This window comes from Chiroxiphia lanceolata, chromosome 8 (assembly GCF_009829145.1).
Source record: "Chiroxiphia lanceolata isolate bChiLan1 chromosome 8, bChiLan1.pri, whole genome shotgun sequence".
In the NCBI taxonomy this organism is placed as follows: domain Eukaryota; kingdom Metazoa; phylum Chordata; class Aves; order Passeriformes; family Pipridae; genus Chiroxiphia; species Chiroxiphia lanceolata.
In genome coordinates this window covers 19,768,509-19,790,832 of record NC_045644.1, presented here as the reverse complement: position 1 = coordinate 19,790,832, position 22,324 = coordinate 19,768,509, and the positions used below count along the sequence as shown (strand labels likewise).

The following is a 22,324-nucleotide window of genomic DNA, read 5'->3' as shown; positions in this document are numbered from 1 at the left end:
CACCAAGGTACTCTGCTTGGAAGTCTATTTTTTTCTTCTCATGTTTAACAGTTGATTAGTGCTGTCACCACCACTTTTCTGTTCTCTTCCCCTGATGCAATTCACAGGGATAACCACCATCTCTAGCTCAATTCACATTGCCTGGAAGTGGAAACCAAATGCTTTTGTTGATGAGAACCTGCTGAAAATGGATTATTGCAAAGAGAATGAACATAGCACCCTAAGTAAGAAGGTATGGATATAGAATCATTTATCCATGGCTGTGTCTTTTTTTGTTTTATTTTCAGCAAAGAGTGACTATAGTTCCCCTCAGGGCCACATCAGTAGTGGCTGGTGAGCTCCTGGAGAGGCTATCCTTTTGGGTCTGGTGAGTGAACTCACCTTCAGTGTCTCAACAAGTGACTGCTCTTTATTAACTGATGGAACTTTTTACTAACCGTGAAATCTAAATGCTTTGAAGTTCTAATTCAGTGTTTGATAGTGCTTTGGGGAGGAATTTATTAACTCTTTGGTGCTCTCTGCTCCTTACACTAAGGATTTAAGTGTGGGATATTGTCTAACAGTATGTGTATTTGGCAGATTGACAGATAAACTTCTGTGGCTGTGCTCCTTTGTCTTATCCTAACATGCTGAATCCCATTGTGATAGTGGTTTCTGATTTTAGAAATGGTCTTCCTGTGTACCTCTGAAAGGTTTCTTCTAGACCTGCTGCAAAATGGATCTCAACAAAGACAGAAAAAAGAAGAATGGAGAAGTTCTGTTGGCTGCTTTTCACAAGAATGAAAGGTTGGTGAATAAGGCCCAAGACACTGGAAGGAAAAAAAGATGCTATCAGACATACATCATTCCTTAGCCAGCAAAGAGTGGTGCTCCACAGGGTTTTACGTCAAGCACCATAGAGAGCAACACATAGCATGGTGACCTATGAGGTCCTAAAGTTTGGATTATATTCTCACCCAGCTGACCTATCTCCCTGCCCTATCTAATGTGGAATGAGGCAGCTTCCTCTGTAAATGCATATCCTGCCTCCTAGCAAGGAAGTGCTTGTGCCATTTCCAAACCAGATAGACAATTTAAGTCCCATCTCGATTCCTGTCCAAAACTAAAGCATGCATTAACAGTAAGGTTCAAATTTATCAGCTGAAAAGGAGCTTTACAGACCTGCATAAATGAATGAGTCACCCCACACTGCCTGCAAAGCATTGCATATGTTTCCTTAATTATAGAGTGCTCTTGGTTCTACCTTGTGTTAGGCTCTTCAAAATCAGGTGACACAGAACATGTCCTGTCCTCTGGGCTAGGTGGGTGTCTCGGTCTTTCAATATAGAAGGTCAGTGTCCCCCTCTCACCACCTGCTCTGTACCCTAGCCAGCAAGAAGGCAGATCTGCAATGTACTGAGTCCTGAAGGATAGGATGTGATGTGGTGCTGTGCTGCAGGCAGCAATGTTCCTGCAAAGCAGCAGCTCTGCACCATAAGCCATGCTACCTGTGCATGGGCAGGGACGTCTGTTGTACAGTCCTAGCAGTGCAACTGGATGTCTGGCCTTTCACTGAGGTCTCATTCCTTAGTGTTCCTGCTGCTTGAGAGCCCTGAAAATGCTTTCCGTCCATTCAACTCTCTGATTCCATTCCACTGCTCTCATTTTGCTAGGGAGCAGTGAAACACAACAGGCCCTAATAATACCAAGTTCAGTCAAAGGATCCAGCCCAGACCTCCAGTGATCTTCCAAGCAGCTGCTGCCTTCTTAGTGACCTGTGCCAAGTTAGGTCTTGTCTCACTATTGTTCGAGCAGCTGCTTAGTGCCATCATCAGGGAGGGGACATCTCTCCACATCCCCACTGGCCTGGCAACATCACCTGTATGATCATATAGTCCAGAGAAAACATCCTGGCTTGTACCTTTGAGCCCTGTGGTCATCTACAGGTGCAAGAGCCACGTTGCTTCCCTAGGTAATCTCAGAAAAAGTGCAACCCTCAGTACCCATGGAGAGGCACCTCTTCCGAATTATATATTCAGACTTGAGGAAGGACCTGGCTCAGGTCCTTCCTATACATTCTTTTATAGTCTCATGACCAAGACAAGTGTGTCATTCCAGGGTTAAGCCCTGGGACCCTCCAGTGTACAGTCACAGGCCTTCAGCACCTGTGGTGCCTGGGGCAACTACTTGCTGCTGGCCAGGGGCAAGTTGAATGCAGGCAACTCCCAGCTGTTATTATTGCCAGTTTTGCCTGGTGTAATCCTGTTTTGTTGTTTTGGGTTTTTTTTAAAATCAGGCTTGCCTCAGGGCCAGTAGGCACTGCATGGCTTATGGAAATTCTGCAAAAGCAGAAGATTCCAGCCCCTTGTTTCCAAAACGAACACTACATTTACCCCCGTTTTTCATTCCTGCTTTTACAGTGACATAACAAAGATGCTCCGCGCCGCCGCTCACGGGAAGCGCTTCTGCTCTTCGGCGCTTCGCTGAAACTTTGTGAGTGCCCCCACGCCGAGCAAAGGCTCCCGTCTGGCCCCTCTCCTCACGGAGCTCGCACGGGGTCCCACCGCCGCTTCCAGCCGGAGCTTCCCCTGGAACTGCCCCGGGCTGCAGCAGCCTGAGGGGTCCAGCTACATCCCAGCCGCCTCCTCCCCCTTCCAACCCTCCATCCTCAGGGGCCGGCCTTTAAGCAGCCTCTTCTCACGACGGCATCTAAGTCTGTTATCGCCTTTACGAAACAGAGAATGACTCCTGGACTTGTCGGTGTTCCCACGGCTCCTGGGATAATAAGGCTGACAGTGGTTCCTAACAACGGGTAGTGCCACCCCTCTGATCGGTGTCAGCAGCTGAGCAGATATAAAAGAGAGGATGCTTGCTGTCTGTGGGGAGCTGCTGGTGTGCCCTCTCCTGGTTGCTGAGGCAGACAAGCTGTTTGGCATTCACTGATTATCTCTGTTACCTTACGATTCCAGCTTGGGCAGGCAATCTTCACAATTCCAGTTAAAAAAATACTTCTGCTGGCAGTGACTAGTCATGAATTCGTCTCGCCTAAACAACAGAGCTGAGAGCCACTTTAGAGCATCAGAGGAGCATGAACTGGAGACAGTGGGGAAGAAAGCTTGGGACAATCCTGTCTACAATGGCTCTCCTTCTACCTCCTTGAAGATTCAAACCATCTACAACCCCAAGTCTACCCTGGAAAATCCCTATGAGAACTTTGAAGAGGTTGGGAATCCACTGCCCTACCAGGAAGAACAGAGCAAAGCTGTGGATGGGAAGACAAGTCCTTTCCTCAAGTGCTTCTTCTACATCTTCAGAGGCATAAGAGGTAAAGCTCTGACATCCCACTAGAAAGGATTTATTAGCCCTCAGAAAGAACAATCGTATGGGGGATGAGAGAAGGGATGCAGAAGGTAGAAACCTCATAGTGTCTGTGTAGCCTAGGGCCCTGCTCAACACACAGTAGCATTACTCCAGAGATCACGTTTGGCTGACCTGGAAGGAGCATTCTCATTCCCTGTGCCTGACTATAGCTTCACAGTTTGTCCTGTTACCTTTACTACAAGGTCGGAGACTTAGTGATGTGCTCAGGGTTTTGCAGTGAATCTGAGCTTTGGACAGAGCTGAGATATTCGGAATTCCCAGGAGTCATCACTGTGGTGATAAGACCATTCTGTATATGTGTGCATTTTCTAGACAGTGGTATGGCTCCTGTGTTACAGTAACTTAAGAACTGATAGAAATATCTACCAGAGAAAATCTAGCACTGACAGGACTGAAATGCAGGGGATTACAGGAATGTATCAAACAATGCTTTTCTTGAAGACAGTTGAAAGAAAGAGGTGCTGTTTTCCAGTTTAAAAAGCAAAGGGGAATGAAATATTATGTAGACTTAATCAGAGACAATCAAAACTCTGGGAGCAAGATAAGTCTCCTCTAAGTATTTGAGGGCAAGAGCATTATTTGAACAGTTTCTTACAGAAAGCATAAAATCCTAATATTGTAAAAACAGGGAAGATAGACCAAGAAACTGTTTCTTGTGAAAATTACATTTTCTTGCCAGTGTGGCTTTTCTTGTTTTCTTCCTGACTTGGAATGTAAGAACCTTTCACAGAGCTGTAACCACTAACAGTACATGTGAGTGAATAACAGTATAGCTTGGTCCTGATTTGCACAGCCCCTCTATGATCAATACTTATTTGTCATTGTCATTACAGTCTAACACTATCTATTCACATGCAGTCAGAGCTGAGGCTTTAGAGGTTTCTCCTGGCTGAGGAACGGTGCTGGGTGGGCTTGGTGGGTAATTACAGATTTCCTAAAGAAATAGCTGAAAACAAACCTCAAGTGATACAGTATTACAATTTCTGGATGCAATCTGAAAGGGTACTGGACTAGCCTCATGGCTCTTCAGGTATCATTTTGGGCAACTCTCTGAACCGAGTTTTCAGGGATATTTGAGTGTCACTGAATTTAGATGTTCCAAGTACACTTCTGTTCTCGAAGCAAAGAAAGTCTGTGCCTCTGCTTCAAACATATAGAAAGTAAGGTTTCTCTGCCTCATGGGGAAAAAAACCAAACCAAACCTGTTAAAAGATTGTGATGTAGTCATATCTGAGGATGAAGGTTGTCATTTAAATATGACCTGAACGGATGGGTGAGTTGTTTCCACTTGTTTTTCTGCATTGTGGAGATTCCTGTAGATGACAGGACACTCTCTCCTTCACAGCAGTTAATCCAGATCTTCTTCAGGCTGTTATTTCTGTTGCTGGTCTGGATTGTCCAGAACAGGCTACTAGTTGTCTGCCCAGGAGTGATGGCAGATTCTGGAACAGTCACTACGGTAGTTGACGGTGCAAAAAGCTCTCTGATCTGCTGAGATGCCAAAGACCTGTCAAAATGACAGGAGTAAATGCATACAGACCACTAGATCACTTTTGCTTGCTCCAGAGAAACAAAAGCGGTTTCTGATCTGCAAGAACTGACTTCAAATGTGTGGCCTTTGATCAGCTTTGATCCTGGCTCGCAGGAAGATGATTGCTGCATACAACTGGGGGTAAGTATCAGGGCTGAGCTCTCTAGGAGCTGCAGAAAGCAGCAACACTATGGATATTATCGACATGGCTTCTATCACTAGGCTTTCAATTGGAAGTTCTTATGCCTTTCAACTTCAGGAGCATTCCAGAAATCACAACAAAAAGCCATTTCAAAAAGAACAAACAAATACACTAATGGTATCAGGCGGTTCATCAAACCCAAAATATCAAGGCTTCTTTTAAAGGAAGTGTTTCTCTCTTATTGATCAATCCTGGTGACATTTAATGAGTTGCTTTGACTGTGGAAAGAAATAGGATCTCTAGTTGTTACAATTGGCATAGCTGTATTGGATTCAGTAGAACTCCATTGATAGATGTTCTAAAGCTAATTTGGCTCTAAATTTTATGCTGAAAATATTGAGTTGTGTTATGTGTGTGAGTCTTATGACCTACAAGAAAACTGCAAGAGTTTTTAGGTAAGCGAGGGACCTAATGGTTCAACGTGCACCGAAAGGACTAGTATCTGTAAAGCTAACATCAGATGCAGTTCTGCTACAGAAGTCCTAACAGAAGGTCAGCTGTTGGTACATGGGTGACTGAGTTGAAGTTTTATAGTTTCAAGAGACCTTGTGACAAATCTCTGCAAAGAGTAAGCTGAAAAACAGTCAGAAAAAGATCAGTCTGTAATGAGATCAAACAGAAAATTGGAGAGTGATTTAGCAAAAATAAAAAGCCAATATATTATAGTTTTGGTCAGCCCCAAATCTTTTATTCATGCTGGAATTGTTCTAGTTCTTCTTAGGGGTTATTTAACACATTTTTATAGGTCTTAGTCAAGTTTTGAAATGAAAAGTGGTTTGGCCTTAGAAAGTGTCAAAAATTCAACTCCCAGTGGAGTTCTTTGAGAGCAGGACTTCAGCTCCTCACATGGCCCTTGAGAATGGCCATCAAAATTCAACAGTCTCTTCTTTATACCCAACAGGTCTGTGGGGCACTACACTGACTGAGAACACAGCTGAAAACAGAGAGCTTTATGTGAAGACCACACTGCGAGAGCTGCTAGTCTATGTTGTGTTCTTGGTGGACATCTGTCTACGTAAGTAGCTGTCATGTCTCATAGGCATCCTTTCTGTGTGCAGTGTGAGGGGAATAATGTGAGATTTTATTATTAGTCTTCTTTGCTCTGCTGTAAATGTTAAATTTATTGTACGTGCATTCACTGCAGCAGGAGGTTGTGTTATTAACCTATAGAATAGATTAATAACTCTACACAGAAGTAAAATTACTGACCATTGCTAATTGATAATGGTTAGATTTAAGCAGTATTTTCTGATTCACATTATCAGTTCTAGCCATTGACACCACAGTCCTGGGAGAATCTGCTCAAGGTTTTTAATTAGTTTCACAGCAAATGTTCAAGACCCAGAGAGCAGCTCCAGAAACTTCCTGACATCAAAGATACAGAGGTCAGAGAGATCTTCCCCTCTGAGACTGCAGGGGTGGCTGTGGTGATAAAGCAGATAGCAGCTCTCACTGTTATTCTTGGGTGAATTTAATGTGTCCCTGTACTGAATGCTAATGCTAATTGACTTTGTGTAGATAGAACAATGGCTGTTTGGTTTTGGGAAGGTTCATTCATTATCACAAATGAACACCAGTGGCATGGGATAGTGAAGAGGATTATATTTCATGGACCCTATGGCAGGAGAGATTGACAGACAATAGCAACCTAAGTTATTATCACACTGGCCCAGGGAGACAGTGCTTCAGTCACTCTTCCTAAAGACGCAAGAGGTGCACACAGATGTATGTATTGTCACACATTGACTCATCCAGAAGGTGGGGGGGGTTGTGTCTTGAACGTCAGCTGCTTTATTTTCCTGCTCTACTTTCAAGAGCAGAACATGTTCTTAGTGATCACCACGATGGATGTTTTTCTGAAGGAAGAGGAGCACTGGAGAGTTGAAACAACATGCTCGTGGAAGTTAGAGCCTGCTGCTGTTGGGGTTTCTTGGTAGATGAGAACTTACCTGGAGCTTTCCACTTGGAAAAGCAGGGTGGTCTCTGTACCTTTGCGGCTTTACATCAGAAAGTCAAAATACAGAACATGGGCTTTGTTCTGAGAATGAAAATTTCCCTCAGAAATTTTATCTGAGAACAAAAATCATTACCTGGGATGTTTAGTTGCATCATCCAATGGTATTCTCTCTCTACTAATCTCTTACAGTCTGTCAGTCTGACAGTTTAAATTCTGTAACAAGCAACAAATATATTTGTAAATCCCTAAGAAAGCAAAAGTCCTAAGATTTCTTCTCCTATGCCTTGCTCAGCTTACCTGTGAAAGTACAAGCTACACATAAAGTGAATATATAAATATATTTATATCAGGCTCCAATATTCAAGTATAAGGAAAGACCCTCCTCTTATCTCTTCTCTTAGTGACATATGGAATGACAAGTTCCAGTGCCTATTACTACACCAAAGTGATGTCTGAGCTCTTTCTGCAGACCTCTTCAGATGGTCGTGTCTCCTTCCAGTCCATCGGCAGCATGGCTGACTTCTGGGTGGTGAGTACAAATCTGGCCCAGCATGGGGAACCCTGAAAATCTCAGCTAGGCTGGGATATTCAGTTCCCTCTGAATTTGCTACCTAGTGATTTCAGCAAGGCATTTTATTGCCACAAGCTTTTGCCAGCTACTAGCAACCGTTACAATAACACTTGCATGCAAAATATTCACTGACTTAAAATATCATTTATCCCTCCGAGCACTGTGGCCAGAATACTGGCTGGGATAAGTGTTGTGTGTGCCCGGAAGAGTCCATTTCCCAGTAATTTACCAGCTGAACAGGCAGGACATAACAAAAAATTTAAAGTGATCTGAGCATCTATTCATTGCACAGATGGAAAGAACTGATCCAGAGAGGCCAAGTGATTTACTTCATATTTCCATGTGGTACAAGTGACTTTGAATCCTACAGTCCCATGTCTTCATGCTGGTGTCTTAGTAATAGGCTTTTGTCCATTTTCATGGCAATTTGGGAACAGTATATTTAACCTGCCTGTAATTCATGCCTGGGCTTGTCTGATCTATAGATTCTTTATGAAGAAGCTGGATTAAAATTTGCACTGACTTTTATCAAAGAGAATAAAAAAGGGGAAAGATGTCTGGGGTCTAACATATTTCTGTCAAAGAACTGGTGAGGGAATAATGAGAGCCACAGTGAAGGCCACTGAGTTATTGCAACCACTTATCTCTGACAGACAGAAATTGTTCATCAATTACATTTGTCTTTTTCTATCCTATTAAAACACTACAGCAAACAATGGCACTATTGATTCTCCCCCGGTGTTTCCAGGACACTGGCACACGCTCTTTTCATAATTCACAACTGGTGCCAAGGCAATTCCTTGAGACTTGTGCTGACTGAAATGGAAGAGACAAAGAGACTTGCAGAGCTCTTGTCTCTTTTATGAGCCCAGGAAGGTGCAGCAACTGTACAACAGACTTGTGAGAAACCAACAATGACCCTGCTGCCCAGCATCCCTCCTCTATCAGCAGCCCTGGTCTTTCCCCTCCTTAACATACATCCAACAAAGACACTACCTTTGTCTTGGGGAGCAGAGAGGGGCAGGTCACATCTTACTATCTCAGTCCCAGGCTAAGAAAATTCCTCCGTGTGAGCTACAAAGCGGTTGTTCTCCTCTCCCTCCCTTGCAGTATGCACAAGGTCCCCTTCTGGATAATCTTTACTGGACAAAGTGGTACAACAACGAGTCCCTGACAGCGCACAGCACCCAGTCATACATCTATTACGAGAATCTGCTGCTGGGTGTCCCACGCATGAGACAATTGAAGGTGAAGAACAATTCCTGTGTGGTCCATGATGACTTCAAGGAGGAAATCTCAGGCTGCTATGATGTATACTCAGAAGACAAGGAGGAAAGGGTCTCCTTTGGGCTCATCAATGGAACAGCGTAAGTACATCTAATCCAAATTAGTCTCTTCTAGTTAAAACAAGATCTGCTAAGCTGCAGGATGCTGAGGGTGAGTTTCTCACATAAGGCTGGAATTCCCCTTGCAGTCAGAGGCAGCAAGTCCTTTTCGTCTATCAATAAGGTCGAGTGTCTCTTTGAGGAAAAGCACAACAGAATGAGTGGCAGAGTGGGACCTGTTGGGAAAGCCATGAAAAATCCAGTGGAAAATTAGGTAGAAATTGTTGCCTCTTTTTAAGAGTGTGAAGTTAAATAAAGATCTTTGGGACCAGATCCATCAAAAGGAGGATACTATTTGCTTTCCTCTGGGATTTCAGGAGCCAAAGAGAAGAAAGTACATCTCTCTCATCTTGACAACCTATTTCTCTATAATAATGTGAGGTAGCTTCAGTTTAATAACTCTTTACTTGCTGCATGAGTCTTGATCTGTGAACAAGAAGTTATTGTTCATAAGGAAATATAAGTGGAAGAGTGTTCTAAGCAGACGGTTGTGTGCAATGTGATAGAAGGCAATAGAGCAGATCCTGCAAGCAACCTCCATGAAAACAAGACTGACCTAGCCAACAAATCTCAGAATTTTCCCTCCATAATATTGCAAGTCATGTGTCACTGCTGGGAAGCACTAGACTAGAAAACTAACAATAATGAAGAACTCATTAGGAATTAAGTGCCAATTCTTTAATTAAAAACTGTTCTGTCCCTTGAAGATATAGTCTAATTTTCCAGGCTACAAGGTCATATCCAAGCCTGGGGTGGTGAAGCCTTTGCTTATGGTTTGTCTGTTGCAGATGGAGTTACCATTCTGAGGAGGAGCTGGGTGGTTCATCTCACTGGGGAAGACTAACCAGTTACAGTGGGGGAGGATACTACATAGACCTCAAGTTGACCAGAGAAGAGAGTGCTGAAGCCCTGCAAGTCTTGAAGGAGAAGCTGTGGCTGGATCGGGGAACACGAGTTGTCTTCATTGATTTCTCTGTGTATAATGCAAATATCAATCTGTTCTGTGTTCTGAGGTAAGCTGAGTCCAGCTGAAAATTCTTCAGCCTCTTGCATCTTCCTCAGTGCCATGGTTTCTTAAAATGCAAATACTTTATTAAGGTCTATCAGTGGGGCAAATCTGACTGGTGTCAGTAGAAATTGTATGGATTAGTAAGAAGTCTTGGTCTTCCTGACATAAGCAGTCACACTTTTCTTTATCTTTCACCCTTTCCTGTCACAGGCAGTGAAGCAGCAGAGATATGGCTGTGTACACACGTGCACAACTTTTCCACTCATGGTCTGATGGATAGATCATGCTCAAGTTTGCTGCCTCTCAAAATAATCCCAGAGCCTCCATCCTCTTGTTAATAATTATCAGAGTTTTCTTGTCCCCTTCAAGGTTAGTTGTTGAGTTTCCAGCCACTGGTGGTGCCATTCCTTCCTGGCAAATCCGGACAGTCAAACTTATACGATATGTCAGTGCATGGGACTTCTTCGTTGTTGCCTGTGAAATTGTATTCTGTGTCTTCATCTTCTACTACGTGGTGGAGGAGACTTTGGAGCTGCGTATCCACAAGCTTCAGTACTTCACCAGCATCTGGAACATCCTGGATGTTGTTGTCATTCTGGTGAGGACTCTTACACATGTTTTGGGGGGAGCAATTGCAGAGAGGTATAAGAGCCAAAATAAATGAAAGAATGTGGGAACTAGTCCAGATAGGACAAGAGCTGGCAGAGGTTTTTCTTTAATACTATAATGAACTAGCAGAATTAATGGATATATGCTCTTCTGTCAACTGCTAGGAGAAAATACTTTCTTTAGAGATGCCCTAGAGACTGTGAAACCAGGGCATCATTCAGCGCCTCAAGACCTTATTTCCATCCCCCACCAGTAGAGTGCAGCTGTGAACTGCTGTATCAAGGAGTTCTGTGACATTTTAATTTCTGAGGAAAGCATAGGTACAGTGGTCACTGCAGACTATTCCTCTTCCTCTTTGCAGCTCTCCATTGTCGCCATTGGATTTCACATCTTTCGCACCATTGAGGTGAACAGGCTGCTGGGAGAGTTGCTGAAACACCCCAACACCTACGCAGATTTTGAGTTCTTGGCATTCTGGCAGACGCAGTACAACAATATGAATGCAGTCAACTTATTCTTTGCCTGGATCAAGGTATCGTAGTGGGTCTGGGAGGTGCCAGGTCTCCAGTCAGACCTCTTCCTCTAGATAACTTGGGGGTTGTATCTTCCATCCCTCTGAGTAAATGAGTGTAACAGCTATACAGCAGAGGATTTCCCTCAAAGTCATATGCTCTGTTTGCAGTAAATCTGGACAACTTTTCACCCTGCATTCTGAAGCCAGTTATTGGGAGATAACAGCCAGGGAGATGAGCTCAGACATTGTGGTATAAAAGTGGTTTTAGAAAATGCTGAGTACAATGTAACTTTGTCTATCCTGTACTATTTTAGTATTCTGGAGGATAATCTTGCAAACCATGTTTTCCTTTCATGATGGCCCCTCAAGAACTGGAAATTACTCATGTGTTGGCATGGACTTTGCATTTCAACCAAAGCACCTTGGTGTGGTGGAAAGCCACTCTCTATTTGGGGCTCCTTGTTAGCTTTAAGAAATTTGTCCTTCTAGCAGTCCCTGTTTGTATTTTCCTTTGACAGAGGGAACAAAGCCATATGTTTATGACCTCCAGGAGGATGGTGGCACACCGGGGACAAATATCCTGGACACTAAGCCACTATTCCTCTAGCCCAACTTTCTTCTCAGTGCTTTGGTACTATAGTGAACCTCTTGTCAGTAAGCATGCACATACCTGAGAGAGACTGACCTAGCTGATGGTTTGGCCTAACTTTGTCCCCATTCTTTCATCCTGCAGATATTCAAGTACATTAGCTTTAACAAAACAATGACTCAGCTCTCCTCTACACTGGCACGTTGCGCCAAGGATATCCTGGGCTTTGCCATTATGTTCTTCATTGTCTTCTTTGCCTATGCCCAGCTGGGTTACCTTCTTTTTGGGACACAAGTGGAAAACTTCAGTACCTTTGTTAAATGCATGTAAGTGTATGAGATAGAGCCATGCTTCCGTAATTTTATCAAAAGAATTTTAACTGCTTTCCAACCTTTCCCTACAGATGCAAATCTGAATGTCAATCAGACACCTGTTGTATCTCATTGTAGTAAAGTCACAACAGTTAATAAGTCACTCATAGTCCTCTGGTTGTGACATCTTCATGGACGAAAGAACACAGTGAGAAAATTGAGGATAACAGACAGACTTCTGGTTGTTGGGGTTTATTGCTAAGGATGAGTAGCTGAACCTACACTCTGACTGAGTGACTTAGACCCTGCTCTGGTTTGTTCTTATGCCCATCTGGGCTGCAGGCAGGTTCAGGTTCACCTCAGGATTGTTCGAGGTTGTAGGATAAATCCATGTGCCTTTGTGTGATCTTGGGCTCTTTCTTTCCTCCAGCTTCACCCAGTTTCGGATCATTCTCGGTGATTTTGACTACAATTCCATTGACAATGCCAACAGGGTCCTTGGGCCTATTTACTTTGTCACCTATGTGTTCTTTGTTTTCTTTGTGCTTCTGGTAAGCAAGAAAGTACTCCTTGTCCCTGTATTGACAGCAGTGTTTGAGAGACCCCTCCTGACAATCCCTGAGTTAGGTGCAGTGCTAATACTTAGAGGGAAAGGGAGTTTGTTACAGAAGCTTTGCAGTGCGAATAGACCACAGTAGGCAAAGAGTGTGTTATTACAGCTGGGGATTTGATTATTAGGGTGACTTAGAGCCATATTCAAATGCTTTAAGGTGAAGACTAAATCTGACTGGAAATACCACTAATGTGTCAGCTGAATTCAAGGGGATCAGATCAGCTGTTCTGTAAAAGGCAGTGAAAAAACCATGGGGGAGAATCTCTGGCTTCCTAGGCAATGGATGCAGAGGGATGCTCATAACATCCAGGTTAAACAGCTAGTGTCAGGAATCCAAATATAACTTAAGATTTTTCAAGAAAAGCTATCAAAGGTAGTATTTGAGCTGGTAACAAATGCCTGCAATCACTGCTTTCACTGCAAAAACATGAGAAAACACAGTGTGGCTGAAGGGGGCCTTCACCCACTTTAATTTGCCCAAGAGAAACTCTGTGGGGAAATAGCTCCTTGTTTAACTAAGTCCTGCCTCTTGCTGCTTCAGTTGCTGGAGCAGGCAAGATGTCTTATGCATATTCACCTCTCTTCTTCCTGTTTTTCTTAGAACATGTTTCTGGCCATCATCAATGACACCTACTCAGAAGTCAAGGAGGAGCTTTCAAGCCAGAAGGATGAGCTGCAGCTCTCTGACATCTTGAAGCAGGTGATACATAGTGAAAGCCATGCTACTTTCTAGCTAAATCATGAAGCATTTTTTGGAAGTCCCTGAACTAAGTGGAATTTATTAGAGAGAAACAGTGGTTGCCAACTCCAGATCTATCTTCTTTGTGTGCAGAGGAGTCACAGTTCCTTTCTGGAATAAATCAATCTCTTAGATCCTTTAGCAATGAGAAGATAAAAAAGCAGAGGTTGGAGGAATCTTCTTACTTGATGCAGTGTTTCTGAGAGACTTTTCTTCCCAGGATGGTCTCTAAACAAAGTCCTTCCAAGTCCTTGATAGATTGTACTTTGATCAATAACATGGCAGGTCCTACTTTGCTAAGCTGAGCATGTTACAGCGGTGCAAATCTAGTGGGTTACATCTGGATTTCCCATGGGCAAATTCCAGAAAAGTTCCTGGAAGATCACAACTCTGCTGTGGGAGCAATATTCTGCAAAGAACAGTATTTGAGACATTATCTTAAACAGCTGATGGACTGAGAAATCAGATAAAAGAAGAATTGTGAGAAGAAAAGCAGAGGACTAGCAAGTTGCTGTCACTTTGAAGGTGTGATCTTAGTTTAGAGATGAGGTTCATTCAGCAGTGTTGTATTTTTGCTTGTAGAAAACTTAAAAACTTCCTGTATTACTTAGCGTAGGCTCACCTGTGCTCTGCTCTACTTTTGACCGTTCTGTCTGCATGATTCTGTGTCTGTTTGCACCTTTTTGCACCTTTGTTAACAGAGCTACAACCGGACACTCATGAGGCTGAAGCTGAAGAAGGAGCGGATTTCTGATGTGCAGAAAGCACTGCAGAATGGAACAAAAGAACTAGACTTTGAAGACTTCAAGAATAGCTTGAAGGAGTAAGTGAGTCAGCTTGAGGGATGCCCACTTAGCTCTTTCTGTTGGTAACACAGGTAATCTAGATTCTCTGGTTTTCAAGACTGGGAGAGCAGTTCGCTCAGATCTGGGCAATTTAAGACTCAAAAAAAAAAAATAGTTCTTTCCTTGCATGTTTAATCTGCTGGTCTAAGTAGGTTTGTGTTACTATCTCTTGCCCGTTTGGGGTGTTGAGGTTTGTCACTGGCAGGAGGAAACAATACACTGATTTCAACATAATAGTGTAATTCTGTGCTTTGAGTTTTCTCTTTCTATTCTTTTTCAGACTGGGCCATGCAGATCATGAAATCACAGCAGCTTTCTCCACATTTGACAAAGATGGCAACCACATCCTTGATGAAGAGGAGCAACAGCAGATGAAGCATGACCTCGAGGCAAAAAGGGTAAAAAAGGGCAAGGAAAGAAATCTTCTGTTTGGTAGAGTTCACTCCAAAGTGGTCCCAGGAATCTTTTTGGGCTTGTGGTATAAACTAAGCAGGCAACTCAAATACAGTTCCAACTGTGCCTGGGTAACAGCTGAGTATATCACTGCCTGTGAAGCTGTGTGTTATTCACAGTAAAGCTGACACAGAGTTAGTATCCAGCTTTGCAGGAGTTTCTTTATCTTCCAGGTTGCTCTGAATACAGAGATTGAAAATTTGGGGAAATCCTATGGTGACAACAACCTGGATGAGAATCTGATCTACAGGGAAGCAAGGAATAACCATGCCAATAAAGCCAGCTGGGTCTCCAAAGAAGAGTTCCAAGTGTATGTTTGTGCTCTCGGTAGTTTCAACCCTCTGTAAACGAGGAGTCTGATTCCCTTCTGCTTCCTTCCCTGATGTAACTCTTTACAGTGGTGTTGAGCGGTTTCAGTAAGATCTTGTCTCTTTTATCTTGCACATGCATAAATAAGCAGGTCAGGAGATAACTGGGACAATTCTATTAATGTAGTTTGGTTGTTCGTATAAAAAATTAAGACATTTTGCTTTCTGCCTCTTGAATAACCTCTGCAGCTGTCAGCTGGCCACAGGCAATATGCCATCATATTTCAGATCAGAAGGTGGCCCAGATAACTGGGCCAAGGGAAGCTGATACCTTTACAGAAGATCCTGTGGGAATAAATATCCTTGATTTATAGCCTAGTTGGCCTTTATCGTCCAGGTCCAAGAATAACACTTGGCTGTTTCTTCCACAGCAGAGCATGGGATAAATACAGCACAGAGAATCAGGAGATCCTGATTCTGCTACTGAGAAACACTGAGCAAACCACATAGGGCCATATCAAAGGAGAGGCAGGTGCAATACTTAATAATGGAATTATATTGTGTCTGGACTGTGATCCAAAGTGGCTGGGATCCATCCTAAGCAGAATCACTGATTACAGATGAAAACACAGTACAGCAGGAAGTTATGCCTTCAGTGGGTATGAATCAATTATCTGATGGGGAGCATTCACTCCTGTTTGAGGTCTGGCCCATTGTCTGTGAGATATCTCCTGCAAATCCTACTAATCATCACAAGAAAAGGCTTACAAATGCTCTCTGTGTCTCCCCCAGCCTGCTGCAACGTGTACTGCAGCTGGAACTGTCCATAAACAGCGTTGGCTCCAAGATTGATGCAGTGGTGAGCAAGCTTGATGTGCCAGAAAGAAACAAACTGAAGAGGAAGGACCTGGTGGGCAAACCACTGGATGATGTTAGTAAGGTTGGTAGCCCTCCACCATGCACCTGAACCTGCTTCACACTAGGTGACCAGCCCTGCTCTGTGAAAGGACCTGGTATCATCTTTGCTTTTCCAATCCACATTGACATAAGACAAAAAGGGTTGGACAGGGTCAGCATTTTGTATGATCAAGCCTTTTCTGTTCAAGAAAAGTAACACCTTGCTTTTATGTCCCCTCAGTTAACCATGGTATCTTTAAACACACCCTCTGGCTCCTTTGAGGCCAAGCTCAATCCTGTGGCAGTGGGTGCAATTCACTGACAATTCAGTTGCTTTGTAACTGCTTAACCTCAGATGTTAAAAGAAAAATTATCAGATGGTCCTTTCCAGCAAGAACAGCTCATGACAGTGTTGTGGACTCTGATCTTAACAACACCTCGCCTGTGGATTATTTATAAGACATATGTGATGGAAGACTGTTAGCGGTGTGCTTACAGCATCTCACTGCAGAATTGTGAGTTTTGCCAAAGACTGCCTATATCCAGTCATCCAGTGTTTTTTGGGTCTTCAGCTTTAAAGTCAAAGGCAGCAAGGCATGTGGGAACCATGTCATTACTTCATGCTTTTATGGCCTTAATAATGAGAATAGCCAAATGGCACAAAGTGACCTAGCTGAGTAAGAAAGAAGCTTTCCTTTTACAGGGTAGTCTTGTGATCACTTCCCATTTGAAAGAGTGTCTTGAAAGGTCCAACTTCTCATGTGAATGTACCTGAAAGCTTATTTGAGTAGTTGTTTGCAGATTTGCTTTGCCACAGCATTTCTGTGAATGTTCTTGTAGAGGGTGAAAAGGAATGAATCTTTCCTCGTTTGTTTAATGTTTGAATGTGCATTCATCACTGTACTGCAGCAAACTGTATATTGGATCTTTTATAGACAGGCAGGATTGTACTAATTTCTGAAAGAATGTGGGAGGATATTTAAGTATCATGCACACCTTGCCTCCTCCTGGAGTGTCGCTGAAGTTCTTGGTACCTTTCTTTTGGTTCACAGGAGGAAGAAGCCAGTCAGGAAGAGCTGCACCCCCAGATCCTAGACCAACTGGGGAAGGAAGAAGCAGAAAGTTGGGGGATGGAACATGTCCAGAGAAACAACCTTAGTAGCAACTCTTCCCAAAATGGTGTCTACCACATCTTGCCCCGGTCAAATGTGCTGGGCTCACAGGTGTCCAAGGACATCATCCAGCCATAGCTGGATGTGCACTTCTAGCAAACAGCCAAGTGCTCCCACTCTGCCTCCCACGGTACTAAGTCACTTGTCAGTTGTTCTCCCACTATTAGGATAATCCAGACAGCTGGACATAGACACCACTGTTGTCAGAAACTGTCGATATGAAAAATCAGGGCTGCTCTTTTTCAGTGTAATGATGTATAATGTCAAAGAGTAGAACTTCTGCCCTCTCTCCCCTCAGTATCTCTGGAGTAGGTGGAATTTGGAACCAGGTGATGTATCAGGTTTCTGCCTCTCTACAAGCTGACACAAAGTCTCTTATCTATATTCCCAAGAAGTAGGAACCCCAGAACTCTGAACACTTCTGTCCAGAGTGGCATATTGCAACTTCCCATGTGTTCCCAACACATGCAATTGTCTGCAGAAAACAGATGTGATTATAATGTAAAGAAAACAGAATATAATCATTAGAGTGAGATGGAAAGAAATTTAGTTGTGTCTACCTGGTTACAGACAGTTTTGTTCTGCTGTAGTTTGTTTCCAGATTACCTTGGTAACCTTTCTGCATCTTAGATTTAGATGTTGAGGGAAGAGGATACTAACACCTAACTTCGGACAACTACAATGAAAATTGACTGACAGTGTAATTGGGAGGAAATCTGAAATACTCTAAACTGAGAAGCAGTTGTTACTGGTAAAGTCTTAGGTCTGAGTGTTAGGGAACAAACTTCTGGTTGTATGGTCTCTAACAGAGCTATTGACGCTCTATCATTTATTTTCACACTCCTTAAATTGCATTTCAAGGTTCTTCAAAAAACTAGCACCACATTTATGAAGTTGTGATCTTTCTTGATTTTGCCAAGCAAACAATTTGCAGTTGGGGGTGCTGACACCATTTCAGTTGAAGAATATTGTGAAAATGAGATGTGTCAGTTTTTCAACCACATACATGCAAAATACTTCTTTTCCAGGCATTTCTCCCTTTGCTGAGATTTCTCTTTCCTTGTAACTGGTGCAGGCTATTGCTGCTCTTACAGGGTCAGTGTAAATGTATTCCAAATATCTTCATCACTGGTATTCCACAATAGTTCACCTCAAATAGGCTCTGTAGGCTTAAAGCCAATAGAAATGTGAGTTGTACCAGACAATTGCTAACAGTTCTCATTAGTGCTACACTGTTTAGCATGCTATGCAGTGCAGTGATAAGTTTAGTGGGGACCTTGTGCAGGGGCATTTTGTATTGCCACCTTTTTTAAGATGTGCGTGTCATTGCATTCTGTTGAAAGCCTCTCTGGCAATATCTGATGGACCTCAGGATCAGCCCTGTCCACAGATGGCCCAGGCACCAGGGCTGTCACAGCTACAAGATAACATTGATAAATTAAAGCAGAGAGTCTTTCAGCTGCAAGGACCTAGCAGGAGCTGTGAGGAGGAGCTTGTCACCCATCCCACAGTGAGCTTAGATTTCGGACAGGAGCTGTGGGCACAGTAACTGGAGGCTCTCACAATTCATTTCCCATCAGCTGGTCCTGCTGTTGGGAACAAGACTTGCCTGGGAGACATTGCCATCATTCTTGACTCCCATTTCTGCTGAATTCAGAATTGAGCAAGAGCTTCCTACCTTCAGCTTTTCCAGCTGAACTTGTAACAATGGTGTTGCTTACTTCCTCCTGCTCTCTGCATTGAAGCTATTGTCTTACTCAGAAGAAAACAGCCTGTGTCAGGAGAACTTCCTGAAATGGGCTTTCTTTCTTTCTTTCTTTTTTTTCCAAAATTTTAGTTAAACAGGAAATCTATATGCTAAATTGTAGTTGAACAGAGGAGCTATGTGCTCTGTAATGGGCTTGAAAAGTGCACACAGCCCCTTGCAGTTAACTAATCAGGTCCTTTGTGTGTTGAAAGACACAGAGGGAGGTTCTTCCTTAAACTCATTTGTAAGACCCTGTTTTAGATCCTGGATCAATATCAGTCTATGATTACCAAGGCATAATTGCAAAATCAAAAATGTAAGCTCTTTCTCTGAGGTCTCTGAAGGAATGCCTTTTCCACAGACTCAAAATATTGGATGAGGTTCTGTGTTACTGCATAGATATGAAATACTTGGGATGCTGATCTGTGAAGAACTAAGTCTAACACCATGGGAGAGATCCAAGAAGCAACTGTCTGCTTGAGGTGGTTGATCTGTGCTAATGGAGTCAGTGGAAGATATGTTGCTGGTTGAGGCTTAGCTTCTGAACAGAGCAATAATTACCATGAAGGCAACAGGATCCTGAATTCATGTCCTGCCAAGAAAATGAAGGTAAAAATTATCATCTCTAATGATAATCTCTAAGGCCTGGCTTTATAAAGCCTCAGATTTCTCACAGGAAGAATGCTGATTGGTTGTTCTGCTCAACAGAACAACTTTCTGCAGAGAAGCTGGTACACGACCCCCCTCTTTGTGTTGCCCAGTGTTTCTGTTCCCCTCTTCAGCTGTACCAAACACCCACAGGACCAGCCCCACCGATAACTTGCCCACTGAGGCAGGGATACTGCAGCCACTGCAGAACAGTGAAAGAGCCTGTCACTAGGCACAGGAAGGCAACCTCTACCACCCTGCTCCTTTCTGCATAGGGACCCCCATAAGTGTCAGGGAAAGTGGGGGAAGCACAGAGAACAATGGTGTGATAGCTGGACTCAGGTCCATGGGACAGTAACCAACAGCCTCAGGCAACCAGCTCACAGGCACTGTGGTCTGCTCTTTAGGGCATCAGGAGAAACAAAATGGTCATGTTTGCACTGCAGGGCTTGTTCTTGCCCAAAACTTGGGAAGCCAGCTTTCCCCTGCAAAGGCAGGGCATGGGAGTCTTCACAGGGCCACTGCAGCTGGGCGAGATGCCTGCCCCTCACTTTGTCTCTCTGTAGTAAATACAGGAGACTGTAGCCAGAGATTAGACTCTAGACCAGCTTGCCAGGACTCCCCCCTTCTCACTGGCAAGAACAGCCTGGCAGCCTCCTCTCCTTTGGGTTTAGGGGGCAGTAGTCAGCCTGCCATGGTGAGGAGCCCTAAACCAGCTCTGGCTGGGATCAGACAAGAACTGCAGGCTGCTGTGGTCTCCCGGGTCAGCTCCTTTCCCACCTTCTGGCAGAAAGACCACTCCCTTCACCCTGTGCTGTGATTTTGGTGGTGCCAGTGCTGCTCAGTGTAAAATAGCTTCTGTCACCGGCACGTGCCTGTGACTGCATTGATGTCTTCTCTCTTACATGTACCTCTCCATGTAACTGCCTTGTCTGTTCTGTGTCCACATTGTCATGTGTATGATGTGTCCTAGAGTAGGGCAAGGAAATTACTTGTTCTCAGCAAGAGCTTATGTGTAACTGTCAATTGTGTCTTCAAGCTGGTTAAGAAATAACATAAAAACACTGAATGGTAAGTTCATACAGCTTCTCTTTTCACATATGTGTTGTCAGGCCTCCTATCAGGAGCTGTTATTGTTTAGATGCTGTATGTCTGATGGGGAAAGTAAAGTATTTTTTCCTCAAAAAAATAGGTGCGTAGCTGTGTTTTGTTTCAATCTGCAGAGGCTAGCCTTCCAAACTGCACTGTCCCAGCTGTGCCTTGAGGTGGTTAAAAATCTTTGGGAGGAGATTTGGAAAAGTATAAGGTGCTCTGAAGAGATACCACCACCGTGGTTATTTACATTGGCAGTCGCAGTGGATATGACCTGTCACCCATTCTGGTAGGTGCTGTGTGTGCTCTAGAGAGGCTGACTTAGAGCACTCTAAAATTCAGACAAGGGAGAAGGAAACAGTGTCCTAACCATGGTTCCCAAGCACAAAGTGAGGCACAGAGAGATTCATTGATGTGTGCAGGAAGGGGCACGGCAGAGACATCTGAAAGCAGGCTCAGGCATCTGGCAAGGGGCAGCCCCAACCAGCCGTGGCCATGAGCATGGAAAGCTCCTGGTAGCATCTCTTCCCTGTGTCTCTCCAACAATATGATGCCATTATCGTTAACAATGAGCAAGCCTAACTTTTCATGTTTAAAAGGAACATATAAATCTCCAGACCCCCCACAAATACAGCCAAGCTCTGTTTATGTTATGTATTTACGTATTTATATTATTTTATGTTACCTATCAGCCAGTTTTAGTTTACCAGTAGATGTCAGCACTATTCACAACCCTTTGCACCTACAGCCCCTTCTCAGTTCCGTTTTCAAAGGAGGCCAGAAGCAAATCTCCCATTTGTTTTAGTCAGAGAAACTGAGACATAGAAAAATTTCTTTCTCGGTGTCAGAGAAAAGACAGAAGCAGAAATCAGGGTTTCCAACACACTTTATGATACTAGACCCTCACACTTGAGTATTTGTTTCAGGCTTTATCTGTCTGGCAGATCCTTCTCCCTACTACCTGTAAACAGGGTTTGTAGAGGTTTTGCTCGTTTTTTCCAGTCTTGTGGAAAGTCCTTAATAAGTGCTATTATTAGCCTAGAGCTGCTGATAAATGATCAGCCTTTAGCACAGGAGATTGTTGGCTGGAGGCTGCCCTGCCCCTGACTCTTTCACAAAGACAGCCTAGCAGGAGTCACTTGAAAAGAAAAAGCAACATCAGGGAAACAACTATCAGTGTTTACAGAGTTTATCAGTAACTAGTGAAAAGGGAGGGGAGAAGCCAGCAGCATCTGATGCTCCACCCGATTACAAACCCAGATGAAGGGTCATGCCATCCCTCCACTGGTCACAGAAGCCCTAATTCAGGGTCTCCAAACCCGAAAGCAAGGAGCCAGGTAGTGTGAGAGCAGTAGAAGTAGGAGGAATTTCAGTCGAATGCCAGGTCCAGCCCCCATGCTGGACTCAGTGGCCAAGGGATATGTCAACATGAATATGTTTTGGAGAGAGGTGGCAGAATTCAATGTTTGAGGAACTGACTAATAAGCCCTGCTCGTGACCGAGTTTCGGAGGTGGAGAATGCCAGGCGTAGCTCACTGCCAGTCAGCCATGCTGCACACATGCCAGGCACCTACACGGGTGGCAGAAGGGGGTCAGCCCCCTGGGGTGCGGTGAGCTAAGGCCCAGCCTTGGCTGAGGAGTGCTGAAGGAGGAATGCAAACGCTCAGTTGCCAAAACAATGGCTGTTTGGTGATGGGTCTCCAGCCTGAAGTCAGCCAGGCTTTGCTGGGGCATGCCACAGCAAGTTACCAAGAGAGGCCATGTGCCTGGCA

The 22,324-nt window shown here is 43.8% G+C and overlaps 1 protein-coding gene across 1 annotated transcript; it reads left to right on the top strand.

Annotated features, from left to right (window-relative positions):
- Positions 1 to 2,545: 2,545 nt before the first annotated feature.
- PKD2L1 (polycystin 2 like 1, transient receptor potential cation channel) lies at positions 2,546 to 20,515 on the top strand. The gene is made up of 15 exons (XM_032695534.1): positions 2,546 to 3,304; positions 5,995 to 6,108; positions 7,452 to 7,579; positions 8,732 to 8,988; positions 9,795 to 10,019; positions 10,385 to 10,613; positions 10,986 to 11,156; positions 11,872 to 12,053; positions 12,469 to 12,589; positions 13,253 to 13,351; positions 14,092 to 14,213; positions 14,516 to 14,633; positions 14,862 to 14,998; positions 15,789 to 15,936; positions 16,946 to 20,515. Exons 1-15 carry the CDS (start codon positions 3,010 to 3,012, stop codon positions 17,141 to 17,143), a joined length of 2,544 nt encoding a protein of 847 aa, XP_032551425.1. The 5' UTR covers positions 2,546 to 3,009; the 3' UTR covers positions 17,144 to 20,515.
- The last annotated feature ends 1,809 nt before the right edge of the window (positions 20,516 to 22,324 follow it).